This window comes from Neomonachus schauinslandi, chromosome 1 (genome assembly GCF_002201575.2).
Source record: "Neomonachus schauinslandi chromosome 1, ASM220157v2, whole genome shotgun sequence".
Classification (NCBI taxonomy): domain Eukaryota; kingdom Metazoa; phylum Chordata; class Mammalia; order Carnivora; family Phocidae; genus Neomonachus; species Neomonachus schauinslandi.
The window spans coordinates 161,497,853-161,518,927 of record NC_058403.1 but is presented as its reverse complement, the minus strand read 5'-3'; the positions used below and the strand labels follow the sequence as shown (position 1 = coordinate 161,518,927).

General features: G+C 36.3%; 1 protein-coding gene across 2 annotated transcripts in view; it reads left to right on the top strand.

Moving 5' to 3' along the window:
* Positions 1–21,075, top strand: part of PPARG (peroxisome proliferator activated receptor gamma) — a 105,900-nt gene that overhangs the window by 21,484 nt on the left and 63,341 nt on the right. The window contains exon 1 of one of the 2 annotated variants that reach the window (XM_021695216.2): positions 13,792–13,988. The exons of the other annotated variant lie outside the window; for it this stretch is intronic. Within the exon in view, the coding sequence (XP_021550891.1) occupies positions 13,796–13,988 (193 nt within the window). The 5' untranslated portion in view covers positions 13,792–13,795. Of the gene's footprint in view, positions 1–13,791; positions 13,989–21,075 lie in introns of those variants that run through there. 2 annotated transcript variants of the gene reach the window in all.

Below are 21,075 nucleotides of genomic sequence, written 5' to 3'. Positions count from 1 at the left end.
GAAATAACTAACAATAGCATAGCTCTTTTCAGCCTTCTTACATGTATATATTTTTTAATGTGTGTTCAATGGAGCTCTTAAATTATAGCCATAAGAAAAATGCTTTTAGTGTTCTGGCAACAATAGGGAAATAATCTTACATTTGCATAGAGCTTTAAAACATGTAAAGTTTTTTCAGGTAGTAAACTATTTAATCCTCATAATATCCCTGTAAGCAGGGTAGATGTCACTTTCCATTTTATATAGATGGAGAAATTGAAGCCCAGAAGTGCTCAGTGACTTGCCCAAAGACATTCGTAAGCAGTAGAGTCTTGATTAGAACCCTGTGCTCCTTCACAGACCAAGACTCTTTATGTGCACAACTCAAAGAATTAATTATGCTAGAATTTTCAAGTACCAAAAACCGAATCCGAGCTAATTTTGAGAAACCGATTCTTAAGCTGGGCAAAGAAGGTAAGGAAGAGGAATGTTGTTTTGAATAATGGCCTTTAGGTTTGTACAGGGGCAGTATTCAAAGAAGAGTAAGCATCTTTCTTAGACCCTCTTCTGAAAGTAAAACAAGGGGGCTGAGTTTCCCACGGACATTTAAATTTGGAGTAGGATAATTTCCTGAAGGCCTTTGAAAAGACAGTGTATTATCTGTTTGGAATTAACAGTCAGTTAAATCTTGAACATCTAGTGCTGTAATACAAAGAATAAATGAAGTAAAAAGCATACCCTCTCATGTTTCCAAAGGACTTGACAATATACCTGGAGGAATAAAACAAATATCTATGAAACAACTTAGCTGTAAATTATGTGGTATTGACTCTACGTAAATGAATTATTAGGGGTTAGAAATAATAAATTGATGCGCAAAGAGTATTTACTTTGTGCTAATCAAGAAAATATCCTTAAATGTTATAAATAAGATCAAGAAGCCAGAAACAAGTCCTGGTGGATGACAGAAAATAAGAAATACACATTCATTCACACATTAATGCATCCGCTCCACATTTATTGAACATCTACCATATGCCACAGGTACATAGGAGTGACTAGATATATCCTTTTGAATAGAACTTAAGTTACATGTTAGGAAATAGTGAACAATAAGGTGGATGAGTAGGTAGATGTGTGGGTGGATTATAGCAATATTATTAACTTATGCAGAGGTTAGGTGTGATTCTAACTAGGGACAAGAGTTTATGATAGATGAGACCTAAACACTTGTAATTCATTGAATGGAAGAGCTAAAGGGAACTGTTAGAAGTCATCTACTCTACCTGCCTTTCCTTATTTTCACTTTAAAAAATTGGGAATTACGACCAGAGTCATTGTGACTTGCCTGAGTTTGCAAACAGAGTTAGTGGCAGAACTGAAGGTTGAACCCTGGTCTTCCACTTTCGAGTTATGTATACCATTCTGCCTCTTGACTCTTGAATTTAGCTAAAACATCTTTTCTTCTTCCCCATGCCAGCTATGTGAATACCAGATGTTAGATCCTCAGTTAAAGGTTTGGATTATAATCATTATTCAGTCATTGGTAGAAAAATATGGTTTAGAAAAAGAATCTGTTTCATGTCTCAATCTCAGTGAATATCTTATTTATAAAATGACTAAAGGCTCAATGAGATTAACAATATACAACTTGGAGAAAATGTTTTATAGCGATGGCAGGGAAGAGTCTGTATTTTAGACCTAGCTCGATCACTGACTAGCTGTATCATTTTGTAAGGTCATCCACTTCTTTTTTCATTATCTATAAAATGAGAGGGTAAGAAACACTTTTAAAGTCTGGTTCAATTATTTTATATAGCTACTTCTTATTAGTATTTGAGTAAAAGCACAGACTTTTTTTTTTTTTTAAGATTTTATTTATTTATTTGACAGAGACAGCGAGAGAGGGAACACAGCAGGGGGAGTGGGAGAGGGAGAAGCAGGCTTCCCACTGAGCAGGAAGCCCGATGCAGGGCTCGATCCCAGGACCCTGGGATCACGACCTGAGCCAAAGGCAGATGCTTAATGACTGAGCCACCCAGCACCCCAAGCACAGACTTCTTGTAAGGAAAAATGTCTTACGATTCTCAGCGTTCACATACTTTTTATTGTAATGTAACTTAAATATGTACAAAACTAGCTATAAATTTTTGATGCATATAGCTCTTACATACAACCAAAATGAATCAAATAACAAAATTCTTAATATTCAAATTAATAATTCAGAATGGAAATGACTGCTGTAACACCTGTTTTTGAGGTTCTAAACCCTGTGCTCTTCAGTGCCATATATCTGATTAAATTCTCCCTCAACTTTTCTCTGACTGAACTCTTCTGTGAAACAGTCAGTCCTCTTGACAATATTACTGGGCCTCATTTGGTTTTCACTTAACTCAAATGGATCATTTACATGTTAAAAGTCTACCTGTGTCCTTCTGTCATGAATCCTGGACAACTAAAGTAGTAATCCTGGGAACCATATTTGAGTTTATGAAATCATAAATACAAGCTGTGGCACTGAACCTGTGTGTATTTGGTTACAAAATCATCTAGATAATCCAGATAGCCAGATAATCTAAAATATAAATTATTTCAGTTTTTTATCATTAGAATGAAAGGAAAATTAAAAATATAGAATTAAATTTTTTTTTCAAAAATTGGAAATAGTTTCATTGTCCATCAACTAAATGAATAGCCAAAATATGGTATACTCATATATGGCCTGACCTAGATTCTTCATCGGTAAAAAGGAACTCACTACTGATACATGCTACCACATGGATGAACCTCAAAACAGTAATCCTAGGTGAAAAAAAGCCAGAGGGGTGCCTGACTGGCTTAGTCAGTAGAGCATTTAATTGACTCTTGATCTCAGGGTTGTTAGTTGAAGTCCCATGTTGGGCATGGAGCCTACTTAATTTAAAAAAAAAAAAAAATGAAAGCCAGACACAAGACCGTATATTGCATGATTACATTTATACAAAATGTCCAGTAAAAGCAAATCTATAAAGGCAGAAAAGTAGATTTGTGGTTGCCTGGGATTGGGGGTGGGGAACTTGGATTGATAGTAAATCAGCATGAAAGATCTTACTGGGTGATAAAAATGTTCTAAAACTGATTTATGATGATGGTTGCAAAACTTGGTAAATTTACCAGATTTCATTCAATTGTACACTTGAAATGAATTTTATGATATATAAAATATACCTCAGTAAAGTTGTTAATAAAGCTTTTTATAAAGTTTTTTTTTTTAAGTAGGACTTCCTAGAAGTATATATCCATAGATATCCCTCCCCCATGGTAAGGAGACCTAATTGAAAAAAACACTATTTTAGTGGAACCAGAGAGAGCATCTAGTACTTAAGAGATCATGGATTCTATTCTAGCTTTGACTTTGGCATTAACTCTGTATAAATCTTGGGCAAGGCCTCAGCAAGTCACTTAACCTCTCTCTGCCTTGGTTTCCCCATCTGCAAATGAAGAGGGAGTTAGATTATACGTTCTCTAAGACTTCCTGTAGATATGACAACCTCATCTTCACATTTCTGTTATCCTTTCTCGAGCTCCTATTTATTGTCCCCCCTCCCCAAATGTTCTTTTCACCAAAGCCCCTTTAATCAGCTTGGCATAGTCCTTGTCTCATTAACTCTTGGTCAGTTAAACTTCCTGACCTTAAGGCATAGGTCTTTTGAGTACGCAGTTCCCAGAATGTTTATCTGAAATTTCCATGCTAGACTGAATGCCGCACCATTCATTAATCTCCCAGAGGCTCTGTTCTCATCCTCTATAACTCTTACGGGTGCTCTTCCATAGATCACAATACACTTCCCCTTCAGGCAGTACATGAAAGAAACAATGGACGATACAATGGAATCATCCTATAAAATGACACAGTATGAAAATCTGGCCCATTGTTTCCTCCTGCTGCCTAAGGAAGAAGTTGTACTCTTTGGATCCCCATCAAGATTCTGGCTTGTCCACCTCCTCAGATTCCCAAGTAACAATTAAGCAATCTGGCCTTCTCCCCACTTCTCATTTCAATGTGTAGGATCCTTGTCAACTTGCCCAGAATGACTTTAGGCATTTTGAGCTATTCATCTGACTGTGTGCAATAGATAAATAAAAACAAATTAGAAGGAGGACTGACTTTAAGACTCAGTTTTGTTTTTATTTCTATTGGAGTGTGTGTGCTCATTTTAGAACTGAAAAAGTTACTTCCTGTCTGTCTTCGCCTTCCTTTTGTGTTCAATAAGAAGTTTTTGGATGTTTAAAATGAAAAGTTTATTACAATGGGGTTTATGTTTGTAAATATAGAAACATAGCATCTTACTTCCTAGAGCTTAGTGTATCTGAAGAAAAGCAACCTTGGGGTATAAAGAACAAACTTGGTGGTTGGAATGTGGTTTAATTAGTCCATAAACCCGTCAGGAATCTTAGACTCTCTTCCTAAAGCTTTGCTGACACACAATATAATTTTGGAAGAACCAGTTAAGTTGTATTCTACGTATTCCCTATAATTTAGGAATAAACATTTGATAAAAACTGAAAGTCCCTGTTAATGGAAATTGTTAGGTAAAACTAAAGCATTAGTTATTTTATTAGGGGGTGATAAGTGGTTTTGTATATGCCATAAAAAGAAAAAGAACCAGTGGATGGATGTCCCGGTTGTAACTGTCAGGACCAAGGATAACAGAAAATTGAAGTTGAAATCAAATTCTTTAGAAATGATTGAAAAAAGAGAAACTTAGGTATATAAATATTTTATGATAGGAACTTTCAATGAACAGAAGATACAGATATGCCCAACCAAGAAAGTTTGGTGTTGAAGATATCTACCTTTTAATGACAGAGAACAGATGAGATATTTATTCTTCCTTTGTAGTAGGAACTGTTTCAGGGTATCCACACAGTTATACTTCCCAAAAGAAAGCTCTGCCTCATCGGAAAAGGGCAGCTAACAAATGCAGAAGGGGGGGCGCCTGGGTGGCTCAGTCATTAAGCATCTGCCTTCGGTTCAGGTCATGATCCCAGGGTCTTGGGATTGAGCCCCGCATCGGGCTCCCTGCTCAGCAGGAGGCCTGCTTCTCCCTCTCCCACTCCCCCTGCTTGTGTTCTCTCTCTTGCTGTGTCTCTTTCTGTCAAATAAATAAATCTTTAAAAAAACAAATGCAGAAGGAGTGATAGAATTAGAAAAGCTTCCATTTCATAAACTCAAAGTATTGGTTCAGGAGAAGATCATTAAATGTGTTAAAATCTTTAAATGAGCAATTGGTAAAACTGAACATCCTTATATGCCAAAGTCACAGCACACATATTACTTTCTAGTTGCAAGGAGAAAAAAGGAACCTTGCAATGGAAAGATCTGACTGTCATCATTCTAAATTAGTAGTTGATTTTAGCATCATCAATGGTCAGTCATATGCTGTGTCTCTGATGTAATCGAATAGGAAGTCTAGAACATTACCTGTGTTACATTCAAGTAAAAAATGTTTAACTTGAATTCATAGATCTTTAAATATAACACCCAGTTTATAAGTAACACAGGGATAGAGAAGCAAGCTAAACGATACCACAAGAAAGCAACCAGGCAAATCCAGAGGGTGAAACATTGTACATGATAACTGGCCTGATCTCTTCAACTGGTCAGTGGCCTTAAAATTAAGGAAAGTCTTTTAAAAAGACTTAAGGGACATATAACCAGATGCATTTCATCATCCTGGATTAGATTCAGGTTTGAAACAAACCAGCTGTAAAGGAACATTTTGGGTCAGCTGGGGAATTTTGAATATGGACAGATATTATTTGAAATGACTTGATATTAATTGACTTGAAGAAGCAGGTTGCCACTACTAAGTACCATATCTCGTTTTTATTTAAAAAATACAAATACTGTATGTATGTACTTAAGTACTGTATATACTTAGGATCATACATATGCTCAGAAAAAGAACCAGTGAGAGAAACACAGTTCAACATCGATGATCTCTGAGTAGTAGAAATAATTTAGTTTTTAAATTTTCAACAATGAACATAGACTGGTTCTGTAATAATAAGATTATTAAACAACAATATGCAGAAAAGCAACAGTGTACTTTGTCCTTTAAGGAAAATAAATATGTTTCCTTTGAGGAAAGAAGGTACAAAGACTAGAAAACACTTTCTTATCTTTCAAAAACATCTGGTAATAGTTTGTGGCTGTAAAACTTTGCCTATTTGTCTTTAGTCGGTGTGGTATAGAGTCAAACAGACCTGGCTTTGAATTCAAACTCTGTCGATTACAAGCATTTTTACTTTTGGCAAGTCACCTTATTTCTCTAAACCTCTTTTCTCATCTAAAAGAATAATTGTGAGAACTAAAGACAATTGAAATAAATCAGTTGCCTGGAAGAGAAGAGGCTCCCAAAATTATAATTTTATGAATTCTTATCAAAAATTTAAATCTTACACATGAAAAATTGATTAATAAAGTAATAAAAAGCAGTCATCAACTGACATTACTATTGCTTTTATTCTTTTAAATGAAGTTTTTATTTTGGGATAATTTTAGATTTACAAAGAAGTTGAAGAGGTATTAATATAACCCTCACCCAATTTCTCCTTTTGTTAACATTTTATATTACCTGCTATTGCTTTTAAACATGTTCCATGAACATAAATATGTTTCATGAAGAAATGGTATACAAGTAGAGTATGGAATCTTCAAAAACAAGTATGAATTTTATAAGTTCACTTAGTAGTAGACCATTTTATTCATGATAGCATTTACAGAGTTGATAGAAAATAAAGTATAACTTTATAAATAGAAAATAAAGTATAACTTTATAAATAGAAAATAAAGTAAAACTTTATGACCCAAACCCATTACCAGGTTCCATATTGAAACCCTATTCGGCACTTGCTATTATTTTCTTGTTTTGCTTTGAATAACCTCCCAGTGGCATTGTGAATTTCAAATAAGGTTAAAAACACCATGCAGCTCTAATGTACTTTTTAAAAAAATTACAGTATTATTACCGCAAAGTGGAAGATTTCAAATAGTAATTTTATTATTTTATTTTCAAAAGAACAAAGAACTATGTCAGTAGAAAAGATAACTGTTTCTACCCGAAGAACTTCAGAATGCTAGGATGACTCTTAAAGAATATATGAATGAGGCAAAAGGACATTTGTCAGCAAAATGAATTCCTGAATTGATTGCTCAAATATTACTGGATTTTATTTACCAAGTTGTTATTGAGTACTTACTTTGTAGAAAGCAAAGTCTCTAAACTCTTTGATGAACTATGGCATTCTCATTGGTGATTCATGCACATTAAGTGAATCATATCATAGTACAAATGCTTTCATGCTGATAGACTTCTAACATAATTGTTGGCATTAAGGATAATGGATCGGAACAATTTATTTGAACATTTTATTGCATCATTTTCATGACCGAACACAGTTTGGTGCTTTGGACTGGGAATGAAGAAACCTGATGTTTAGTTCAAACTCTGCTCCTAATTATCTCGGTAATACCTTGGGCAAATCATTTCATTTTTCTGGAACTCATTTTCCTTATGTGAAAAATTAAAAGAGTTTGAATATATTAATCTCCCCAGTATTAAGTTTTATAAGCCTGTGATCTCAATAATCCATATATTTCCTTTGGTACAGTTGCAGAACTGGTAAATTGTTTATTTTACATAAACTGAACTTGTGTATAGCACTGTGGCTCTGAGCTTGCTTTAGGATGTTTGTGGAATTCTAGTGTGGTTCACCAGTGATAAGATATGTTACCTAGGAAATCTCCATATAACTGATCTTGAAAAATTGTTAAAACCTGAACGTGAAGAAGATATGTTTTAGAGGTTTAGGATTTTACACAATTTAAATCTGGGTCAGTTGATCATACAACCCATTGTATCTTATGCCTGAAACCACATTACTGGAGAACTTCAGATATTATAGGCAAAGACAACTTAAACATAGTTTAGGTGAGATGTCGTTGGTTCAAAGGTACAGTAATTTGAAAAGTGTTTAGTTGATCCCTAGAAAGTAGTTATAGACAGGTTAGGCTCTTTTTCAGATATTACTGGCAAGTTAACTTTTGAAAGGGGAGAAGAAAAGGAAATTTTCAGTTGGTGTTTCTTTAAATCAAAATGGTATATTAGTTTGAAATATTAATCCTGTATAGAAAATGTTACTTTTTGAAAATCTGAACCAAATTATTGTTTTTGATTAAAGAAGAATGGACTTCGCCTTTAAAAACAAAAAAACAAAACACAGATGTTCTCAACAGCAACCTTCCTTTGTCTCTTTCCATGGGAGTACCAGGCTTGCTGTGATGGTTGCAGTGGAATTTACATCTTAAGATACAGGATTATTTGTTCCTCTGTTAGGCTTGTGTCCCATTGGAACATCATTTCTTCCATGTTGTGTCCCCTGTGACTATGAAGAAACCCTGAATTGATGCAACCACAGCTAGAAGCTAGAGTTCTGAGCCAACTTGAATTGGAGTAGGAAAAGGCAGCAGTTCTGGGTAGGGGGAGCAGTGAGCCAGGTAGCCATTCTGCTTGTTCGCGATTATCCTGGTGTCCTTTGGAGTACCACAGGGAAATGTCTTGTTGGAACAAGAAGATAAGTGATGTTGTTGTCAGTTCATTAGGTCTCTAAACTCTTCCTTGAATGATCCGTGTGAGACAGATGTGCAAGCAGCTGTTCTTTCATGATTCTCAACATCAACAAAAATAATAAACATGTTCTGTGCCAACTAGAGACACTGCTAGGCTCTAGAGATACAAAGAAGTGTTCAATCTTGTTCTCCTGAGGAGCTCCTAACCTTTAGGGGCCAGCATAAGTATTCATAGTGCCTGAAGCATTAAATGAAGCAGCTTTTAAAATGGGGTTACAACAAAAGAAAAAAATACTATACACACTATTTTATACCAATACTAACATAGCTTATTTTACATAAAAGCAAAAGGAAGCAATTAAAGCAGTTTTAAAAATTCAATTTTACTCTAGAGGATAAAATCCAGATTTAACCTACAGCCAAAAAAAGCAAGATTTTAATTAGCTTTCAAGAGTAACACAACACAAAAAGTATTTAATATTCTATTTTATGGATGTATTTGATATAAATTATTCTAAACACTGAATAATGCTTTTATTTTTTATTTTTTAAAAATTTTTTTAAAGATTTTATTTATTTATTTGACAGAGAGAGACACAGCAAGAGAGGGAACACAAGCAGGGGGAGCGGGAGAGGGAGAAGCAGGCTTCCTGCTGAGCAGGGAGCCCGATGTGGGGCTCGATCCCAGGACCCTGGGATCATGACCCGAGCCGAAGGCAGACACTTAACAACTGAGCCACCCAGGCGCCCCTGAATAATGTTTTTAAAAACCCTTTACGTATATAATACTATGATTTTATTAACTATGGATTTTTAGACATGCACAGCTGTTATTAGTCCAGTTGCCTTCTTGTAAGTGTACTAAAATTTGGGGAGTTTTTTGGCTGAGTAATATTCAGATTCTTTTGGCTAAAGACAGGAATCATAAATCATACTGAAAACAAAATATTGAAGCATAGCCTTCTCAAATACCAAATTACATTTTTGTCCTAGTGTCATAAACTAGGACAGAATTAGTAAGTTTTTCAGCCTCCTCACTATATGGCCATTCCTAATTATCTTCACTCTTTCTCTTGCTGTTCGTGTCTACTCTACCCACAATCACATCCATACCCCATATGTCTCCAAAGTCCAAGAGGAGATGACCTTCTATATCACACAGATCCCTGCATCCCTTAATAGAAGAAGCTGAGTTAGCTTTTGTGCAAGTGCATTAGGAAGGTGGTCTTCTACCATTCCTCTTCACTCTGCTGAATTAGCAAGGACTAGCCTTCAAAGGGGGTTCTCCATGGGATGGAAAGCCATAGACTTCTTTGTAGAGGTACCCTTCAGATGCAAAGTACTGATATGCAATTGGTGTGCAAAACACCTAGATATGGTCTACAGCTCCAGCATCTTACATTATAGTCCCATTTACCAGCATGCTCTTTTATGCATCTTATTGTAATATTCTTTAGATTTTGATATTATGAAGAGTAGGACACTGGGGAATCTTAAGGCATTGAAGATAGAAATAGTCACATGCATGTCAAAACTCTCATAAATTTTCTGTTGATCATATACTGTCCATTGATAGGAATGACTTCATTTAAGCAAATGTATTATTTCTTATATCAGTGCATGCTAATTGACCTTCAAAGTTAAATGAGCTAAAAGATCACTCTTTCAGGTATATTTGGATAATTTTGGTGAATATAGTTAAATGTAAACTTACTGTGGATAGGAACTTTGGATTATTAATGGATTTATCTCCTATATCTAGAATAATATCTGGCACTCAGAAGGTGTTTGGTAAATATTTGAGGAATACCTGGATGGATCACTGTAAAATAAAATAAGTCTTTTCAATATCTCAGGGCAAAGCACATTCCTAATTAGATACAAATTGGCATTGGCTCCGTTTATTTTTGTCCATTTTAATATCCACATGAACAAGTTATTTCTCAAGTGACCTGGTGTTATGCTGTGATACAAAATATTAAAATACTGTTACTGGGGTGCCGGGTAGCTCAGTCAGTTGAGCACTGGACTCTTGGTTTCAGCTCAGGTCATAATCTCGGGGTCCTGGGATTGAGCTCTCTGTGGCTCCACACTCAGCGGGGAGTCTGCTTGAGATTCTCTTCTTCTCCCTCTGCCCCTTCCCCTGCTCACACTCTTTCTCTCTCTCAAATAAATCAATAAATCTTAAAAAAATAAATATTGTTACTAACATTAAAAATATGATTAAAATCCACATTGTATGAGTATTTTGTTAGTAACTTGGAATGTTTTCTATATTGCTTGATATGCTGTCAAGAGTTTAGGCAACATTTACTGAGCCTACAATCCACATGTTGATAAAAATTGTTGATAAAAATTATAATTTTTGTTTATTGACTATTTTTGAAATCCACAAGATAAGAATACATCCATCTTGTTCATTAAGCCAACACCTAACTCAAGACCTGCCAATATATTCTGATTTTTTGCCAACAAACATTTGTTGAACAAATAAATGAGTGAAATACAGTGAATAGGACAGGTTGTTGCTCTCAAACAATACCGTCCAAGAGGAGTAGATGCCATTAGATTCAGATGTTAGAGAATAATTAGCTGTTAAAAATAATTCTATATTTGAATAGCTAAAGCACAGTGTGAGTGAGAACTGTTAGGGGGTTGGACAACAGTAGACAGACAAGTTGAATGGTGTCTGAGGGGGGAAAAAAGAGAATAGAAGTAATAGTAGGTAAAGAATCCAGAAATTAGTCCCTTTGATGGTAGTTGGAAAGAACAGATCTGTGTATTGTCCAAATAGCAGAAGAGACCACTGTCCAACTGGAGGACCAGCTTAATGCTTTTGGCCTCAGAAACTAAGCTGATCTGCCCAGATAGAATTATGTAGCCTGAATGACCTACATTATCATTGAAGAAATGTAGGAATAAGGGAGAAAAAGGCATTGAGAAACTCCCCACACCAACTCCATATCTATGGGTATTGAAAAATGAATGACAGTTATTGACTGATACTCTGTGAAAGAGTTAACATATTTTCCCCTTAACTCATTCTATACTCTGTCCCTGTGTTGACTGATTTATTAAAAGAGGTAATTTAGACACTTTTAAGAAGTTGGGGAAGGCCAATAGTAGGCTGGCCGGGGAATTAGATACCTAAAAACCTAGATTCTAGTTCCACGTCACTACCTACCTGTTTAACCTGGAGAGTGTACTTGTCATTTGGGGGCCTTGTTTTCTCATCTTATTAACAGAGTGTTAGACTTTTATAGAGTTTCACTCTAAAATTGTATCCTTCTGCCCGTTTTGTCCTTCTTATACTCTGGCATAATCTTAACATTTTAATAAACTTGTTCATTTTTTTTAAAGTTGGGGAGACATTGGAACCTGAAAGCAAGAATGGGGAGAGGATAGGGAATTGAGGGAGAAACTGCCATTTCATAGGAAGAAAGCTAAAATTTGCCTTCCAGACTCAAGCACATCTTGGGACATTGAGGAAGAGTATCTGTAAGCAGAATGGGCTTAAATTTTTGTTCTGTTTTATTAACAAGAAGGAAATTGTCCTTGACTTCTAGAATTGATTTTGATCTATCATTATATTCAATCAAAAATCATAGACTAATCACACTTGTAACTATTATCATTGTGTCTGTAATACAAGGAAATTTCCCAGCATTGAGAGGGAAGGAGAAACTCCTTTATTGACGGTTCAAGTTGAATATAGACAAAACTAGTTCTACACACCTATAATTTCTTCAGTCATTTGGACTGTCAAGAAGCTTGCTTTTACTTGAACTACCTGAGTAAAAGCTTTTTGGTTTTTTTAAGGCTTTTAAGCAATACAAATACCCAACTCTCCACTTTATTCTGGGCTGTTGAGACCCAAGTATGCATTTTCCCCACCAAGCTGTTGCTCCATGATTACCAGGGAAACTTTGACTAGTCCCCTTGCAGGATGACCAGTTACTCAATGTAGATGAAACTGATAGATACTTAGGCCACTTGGGGGAACATTGGGATAAGTCTAAGGGAATTATTGCCATCTGATCATCACCCTATGTGGGGGTATCTTGATTAAATCCACAAGTCAGGGCGCCTGGGTGGCTCAGTCGGTTGGGCGACTGCCTTCGGCTCAGGTCATGATCCTGGAGTCCCGGGATCGAGTCCCGCGTCGGGTTCCCTGCTCGGCGGGGGGTCTGCTTCTCCCTCTGACTCTCCCCCCTCTCATGCGCTCTCCCTCTCATTCTCTCTCTCAAATAAATAAATAAAATCTTTAAAAAGAAAAAATCCACAAGTCACTGCCATTCTGTCAGGCCACTTATAGGACAAGTGGAGACCAGCTTCCACACTGAAGTTTGGCACTGCTTGTGTTTCTCCTTGCCAGAAAGGGCAAAGGACTTGAGCAAGAAGCCAGCTTTTTCCTGATTACAAAACTGACCACAGTTCCTCGCCAACCTATCAGTGTGAGTCTGTCTTTTTTTTTTTCTGCTAATGCATTATTCTTCTCAGAGAGAACTCCACTTTTTCTATTATGACATGGCATTTATCATTTAAACATCAGCAATGTTCAGACCTTGGTGCAGCATTACTGCCTCTGCTAGTGATGGATAAACTTAATCATCGAGTTTTTAAAAAGCAAACCCTGATAGAGCAAATCTAAACTGTGTCTCTCAACCAGTTAATCTTATAGAATTTGTCTGTATCATTTTAGCCTTTGTCAAGGGGTGGGACAAATGCCTCAGCAAATAACATTTCAGTAGCATGCCAATGCCGAATTTTAAAATACAAGTACATGTTTGAATTAAGTAGTTTTCTTCAGATAATATGATTAGAGATTGCGCCAGGAACAGGCAGCTAGAAAAAACTTTGTCCAAGTAAGTTTATCTGGTATTTCATAACCCAGAGATGCAAAGTTTCCCATTTAAGAAGCAATCGAAAACTGAATGATCTCTTTGCTCTGATAGCTCTAAATACTGTACAACTCACGCCCCTCACAAGACACAGAACATGTGGGTCACTGGCGAGACAGTGTGGCAGTGTTTTCCTTGTAATGTACCAAGTCTTGCCAAAGCAGTGAGCAACATTATGACACAACATTTGTCACAGCTGGCTCTCCAGCAGGACAGTGCCAGCCAATTCAGGCCTGGTCCTTTGTGGATTTATTCCCACCTCTCTGAAATATTTGGAAACTGATGTCTTAACTCATTGGTCATGTTCACAAGTTCTACTACTGCAAGTCCTTTTCTTTTAATGGATTGGTCTTTTGCAAGAAATAGACAGAATATCAGTGTGAATTACAGCAAATCCCTCTTCCATGCTGTTATGGGTGAAACTCTGGGAGATTCTCTTACTGACCCAGAAAGCGATTCCTTTGCTGATACACTGTCTGCAAGCACTTCACAAGGTAAAGTCAATTCCAGATATGGGTTTTGGGTTACTTTGGGCATTTATGAAATGGTAAAATTGCTCTTGTAGTTTGTTTTCCAAGTTATATTCTAATATGAGATGTATATACTCCGGTACTTTTAATGCCTAGTTTGCTGTGTTAGTGTTCACTTACAAGCATCAGAACTTTGAAAAAGAAATCTAAACTAATCCATATTTATCTCTGTGCATGGCTCCCATGTCCTGAATTGTAAGCATTAAGGGTATATTTATATATTTTTAAATCCTATTCATTTTTATTTCCTGGGTTTATATGTGTTTCCCAAATATACTTAAGGTCTTTTTAGAATACCCGAGGGGTCCCTTTTTCCCATTTTATAGTCTTATGTGGTACATATCTCTCAGGCAGTTTTTATCCCCCCTACAGCATTTTTATTCCTCTTAAAGCTCTCTCAGCGTGTTTAGTTCTACTTTGAAATCTAGATATTTGTACATTTTATCTCTCCCAAAGAATTGTATGCTTCCAGAGTGTAGGACCAACTTAATAATCTATATTTCTTAGGATACCTGGCATGGTGCCTCATGCATTGTCAAATAGATTGTGGGGACTTGGAGAATGTCTATTCCAAGCATTTCATTTTACACATAAAGAAAACAATGACCCTAAATGCCTATTGCATGCTAAGTAACTGATTAGCTATTACTTGTACTCAGATCTATAAGATTCAAGCAGATACCTCATTTTTCAAAACTCCTTTCTTGGCCATTGCAAAATGTAAGTTCTTCATTTCTACAGCTCCTTCTGCTGGAGTTTCTTAGCACAGCTTCTTCTGTTTTGTACTGCTTCATATTTATTTCTGTATTTCTATTTTTTTTCTCATAGATACCACATAAAAATAGATTGTGTTAACTAGTGTGATTTGTGTTTTATAATGTAAGTGCTAAAGCATTACAGTTAAGTCGCTTCATTGTTGAAATTAATGGCTTTACATTTTAATGTTTCAGTTTTTCTGGAAGCCTGAAGTTTGAACATATTATTCACAGATTTTTTTGTTAAAACACTAGGCTGTTTAAAAATTAAGGAAAAATATTTCCTGAAATACTATTTCATTCTATTATGATGATTTGATTCAGTATATATATATATGTCATCTGAGCCTCTTAAATAGGAGTTTGGTTTCATTATATTATATAAAAATCTGTTATTCTATTTTTCTAAAAGCCATAAAAACTATTGCTATCTTTCTCCAGTTACTAATTTAGCCTACATCAGGGCAGAATGTCCTAGTTATACTGTGAAATAGTTCTTGAGTCAAAATTTGGTAATTTTGTCTGTTTGCAAAGAATATGTCCAGAATGTAGTGCAACAAATATTTTAGGTTAACTGAGGAAAAATACCGTTTATGGTAAGAGATAGTTATGTGATCAAGTTAGTTTTCATTCTGTACTAATCTCTATATGTTTATGCCTTGAATTTGCCCGGGGTTTAATTATTTTGAGTGTCAAATCCCCTCCAAAAGACTAACTCAGTACTTTTCTTCTTAATTAGCATGGTACAGAATAGAATTATTAGCAATTAAGAAATTACATACTGTACAAATAATTTAACTTTTGTTTATATGGTGTCTGATTACTTCTTATTCAAAAGTGTTGTTTTTCTGTTAAAAATATTATTCCTAAAGGCCAAAAACCTATGGTTGTTAACTTCAATTGCATTTTGTAGATACCCACTGTTTACTCCACCCTTGCCAAAACAGACAGACAAACAAACTTGAAATTGGACATATAATCATCATTAGCTATTTGAGGCCATCAGAGATGAAACACTGTAGAGTTTAGGTATTTGGCTTTAATACGGTAATCAATTTAGGTGTTCCTTCTTCCTTACTATAGGCAAGGTGAGCTTGGGGGTTGTTGCAAGTAGCTGGTTGCTACTTTGAAGAAAAAGTGGTTGTTGAGTGTGAATGATCCAGATGTCCAAGCTATATTGGTCATATTCATGAGATTCAAAAATGTATGTAGCCACTATGCCCAAAGAGAACTTCTGTACTTTTTCCTGGGCTCCATTATCATTGTGACCCCCCCCTTTATCTTATTTCCCTATTTTCATCATGCGCTCCTTAAGTAACCCCAAGTAACCCCATGCTGGCTCTGAAACCATTTCTACTAGTAAAAATTGGCAAGATTGAAGGGAAGCTTCCACAAACTCAAGCTGAATATGCCTCCTGCTTTTAGTGCCAGACTTAGTCCTATGTGAATTCTATAATTTTAAAGTGTTGCACCAGAGCATTGAAAGATGATGACATGCTTGTCCTTTGGAGCTGATTGAGCAATGGAAATATGCCTTGGAGACATGATAAATGCTGCAATAGACAATCCTTTGAAACGAGCGCCTCTCCTGAGATAGGAGTGAGTGATTGATTGCCAGCCATTTTTATTGAGGGATACTTAAACTATGTCTTTGTGACTCCAGGCAACTATATATTTGGAAGCATTTAAATAATTGACCAAAGTTTTCACCTTTCTAGAGGTTTTAAGGGACCCAGGTAGTATCAGGGAATGTAACTACCAGTCTTGTCTTGGCCATGTACATTTTGTGTGAATTTGAGTAAGTCATTTATCCTCTCTCCCCTCTGTTTCCACATATAGCAACAGACATAGAGGGTTATTGCAAGGATTAAATGACACAATATTTGCGAAAGCACATCTGAAGTCCTATAGAGAGTTTATTGTTTTGGTCTTCTAGTATTAATCACTTATGGATGGAAGAGAAGACATATGATATCCTAAATTGGAAGCATTTTAGAGAATATGTGGGGGGAAACTGCAGAATTCTTTGTGCATCAAAATAAGTGGCAGTTTTTGAGTGAGATGAGGCTTCTCCATGATCTCCCATGAATGTTTTGATAAGGAAATAATCATACTTAGAGAAAGCAACTTTCTGTCTGATTTTTTTTTTAATGGGGCAGTTACCTCCCACTTTCATTAATGTTTGTTTCAGAAAAGATTGGATTTCCAAAAGCTGAAATCATTCTTTGGCCCTAAATGAAAGCAGTGATTACACGTCTTCTTCTCCGAGACATTGAAAAACTATCATAGATTATAATATTCTTTATGATGAAGATTTAGGTAATTGACACAGCTCTGAATTTCATAACCTCACATTAGTAATAATTCAGGGCCTTTTTCTAGAATTTTATATTGTCCATATTAATTTTTTTAGTATGGCTCTATTTTATCATTTATTTTTCTGATTTAACTGTTCATATCTCTTTTCTGACCACCAGGTCCTAGTAGATTTGGTAGATTTCCAGACTCAGAATCTCCTTGCTGTGTTTCCAAAAACTATCGTTTCTCTTGTACTTCCCAATTATGAATTATAGGAAACACCAGAAACAAATGTCGTGTATATTAGATGCTTACAAGAAAACACAGCATTTAAAAAATTCTTTTATTTATTTTCCCCCAGCATCCCTAAGGAATACAACTTGTCTTGAAAGCTGTCTGACAGCAATTATCCATTTAAACTGTTCATTGCAGTGTAAAACATAGGTCATTAAATGGAAAACAATTTTTATAGCTCTGATAGTTTGTCATAGATTACTATCTTTGTCAATATTCTCACCTATAACTTGAATAAGGTAATCCTTAGGAAATTCTAAAATCATCGTAACTCCTTATAAAGCATATAGTCTTTGCATCAGAGGAAATCTGAGCAGAATAAATGTCTTCACTGTATTGGATCAACAGAACTGACATGGGTTCTGCTATTTGGGCTTCTTTTGGACACCCTTAAATTAGGCATAAGAAAGTTGTCCAGTAAATGCCTCGTGTCCATCTACTAGTGTTGAATATTTGCAAAAATATATGTGATGGTGAATGAATCAGACTCATTTAGATGGAACTAAGTTTCTGTAAACCTCTACTAGATTACCTTTTTTTGTAGATACAGTTTTACACCTGTAACTAATTTAGAGACACGGGAATTACATATGCATCTGATAGCAACTGCCGTCCAACTCCAATAACCTCAGAATTAAGATCGTGTGGTTATTTGAGTACACAGTTTTTTAGACCCATGTAATTTTTATCAGGTAAGAGATTTGCCAACACAAGATTGAAGTTCCCACAAGTGGTGAATGGTTTGCATTATAAAGTTAATTTAAAACAGTCAACTGTCAATTACCTACAGGTAGACCAGCCCTAATGACCTCCCACTGGGATTCTTAACTGACTGAGCTACCCAGGCGCCCCACCCACTGGGATTCTTGTGCAGCATTTTAGCTGACTTTCTAAATGAGAACCTTTCAGCCATCCAGCCTAATCTGCCAGATGCATGGTCCTCAAAGCCTATCAGACTTCTAATATGTACTGAGCACCTACTACGTACAAGTAGTGCACCATAGTGAATGTTGTGATGTCTAAACACCCCTCCCTAGCTTTCAAAGCTCTGTATAATCTGTTTCCGCTTTGTGTATTTTATTTCCCTCCACACCCCAGAGAATGATCTGCCTTCTTCTACTTGGACTAATCACATTGTCCCAAGAATAAGCCGGACTCACTCATGCCTCTAAGCCTACCACGTCCTGGAATGCCTTTCCTAATTCTGCCACCTTTTCAAATCCCCCCTATCCTGCAACGTCAGGTTCAAGTAACCACCATGACACTAGACCTCCTCTTAATACATTACTGTTAATTGTTCCTCTAAACTGAAAATATGTTCAGAATATATCTCCTCTCCCCACTCCACTACCAGCACCCTCATCCAAGCCACTGTCTCTTCCTGGATTGCTATCCCACTCTTTGACGGGTTGTCCTGCCTCTGCCCTCACCTCCGAGCTGCTTAGTCTCAGCCCATCATGCAGAGGGATCACGTTAAAATGTAAGCCAGATCTGTCACTCCACTCACAACCCTACAGCAGCTCCTCACTTCACTTAGGATGGAAGCCCAGTCTGCCCCAGCCCCCCACCCCACTCCCATCTACCTATCTTTCCTTTCCTCAGTCGGCTCCAGACACACTGGCCTCCTTGCCATTCCTCCCACATTCCAGACATGCTCCTGCCTTAGTGCATTTGCTCTAGTTCTTGCTCCTTCCTTGAACCCTCATCCTCTGACATCTTCTTGTCAGCTCCTTCTAATCTTGGCTCAGATCTCACTTCTAATAAGGACTGCCTCTACCCTGCTGTTGTTGAATTATCTGTCCTCCCCACTGCCCTTTCCCTCCTCCTGCTCCATAGTTTTATTTCTAAATTATTCATCATCTCCTTACATACTGTACTATTTATTCATCTATTGTATTTATTGTCCACTTTCTCACACTAGCATATTAACACCATAAAGGCAGGGGTCTTTGTCTAGTTTGCTCACTCACTGGTATATCCCACATGCCTCGAACGTGTTTGGTAAATGGCCAGTTTATTAATACTTGTTAAAATGAAAGAATAATATCCTCTCTTCTGTGTTGGTCTGTATCACACTATTTAGCCCTTAATTGGAGACTGCCTGATGTTATTTCCTGTTTTATATATTCCCCTAATCCAAATTATAGTTGTTGAGGATAAGACCCATGTTTTATTCTCTTCTTTATTCCACAAGTATCTAACATATAAGAGGTATCTAATAAGCTCTTATTGTTGACTTATTAATACCAAGCTGACCTGCTGCTGTACCTTGCCAGCTCCTGAGGTCAAGCTCTAGAATATGTTCAGTAAGTAAAAACAAAAGTTTAGTGTACATGCTAACATATTATTCTAAAACCCATGCTGATATAAACAAACCAACAACATTATATATGTTAAAAACCAGGTACAAATCTATTTTGAATTACCGATTGTACAGTTGGTTGCATCATATTCCTCCATTGGTTTGAATTATCATTAGTTGAATATTATTTGAATATTAACTTGAATATCACAGTTTGTGAATTATCCAAATGCCTGGCTTCTTTTGCAAGTCTGCCTACCTTTTGATACTTCCAGTATTCATTTGAAATTTTAGGAGACTTATTTGCTGGCAGTGCTAAGGAAAGCAAGCTATTTGATTAAGTAACCAATATCCAATATGTGAAGCACTTAGCACAGTGCCTGATACGTGATAGGTGTCCAACAAATGTTAGTTTTGTCCTCTCACCCCTAAAACGGAAGTTATATCTTTGGGATAATATAGATTTTCATTATCCATGCTATCAAAAGTTTTCTATTACTATAGTTAAGTAAGTCAGACTTACTTCTTACTTGCTTACAATCTTTTCCTTAGCATTTTTCCCCAGAATATTTAGATGTTATCTGATAGATACGTATTATTGGTCACAGTTCCAGAAGAAAGAAACCCAGGTTCAATTTCTTGTTTTGGCAAAGAGCCAATGGCAAAACTCAGGAATGGAACAGCAGTTCTAATATTCGTCACAGGTTCTAGACACCTGAGCACCATGGCTCACCTTACTTTGTTGAATTAAGTCCCTTCTTTTGGAAAAAGTAAAACATTCATTACTTGGCATTACCAATTGAATATTTTTAATGTAAGATTGTTGGATATTACTTTACTGTTGTCTTACACTTTCCCGAAAACCCTGACTTTAGTTTAGTTTTAAAAATTTAGACCTATTATATAGACCATCTGGACAAGTTTGCTTAATTGACTAAAATATAATGCTGAAAAGAACCAAATGTGTCAGTTTGATATAAGTATGGCCAGATTTACAGAGAAATCTCTGCCATTTTCAAAGAAACCTCCTTGCCACTGATATAACCACATCTCTAGCCAATTACAAGATACAATTGACCCAAACAGATGACCCAATTGGCCAAGAAATTGATCCAATTTGCAAGCATATGTCCTAACACAAAATTTAATCATTTTGGGGGCGCCTGGGTGGCTCAGTCGTTAAGCATCTGCCTTCGGCTCAGGTCATGATCCCAGGGTCCTGGGATCGAGCCCTGCGTCGGGCTCCCTGCTCTGCGGGAAGCCTGCTTCTCCCTCTCCCACTCCCCCTGCTTGTGTTCCCTCTCTCACTGTGTCTCCCTCTGTCAAATAAATAAATAAAAATCTTAAAAAAAAAAAATCATTTTGATGTCCTGTTCATTTAGGCCTAAGGTAACTCAGGTAA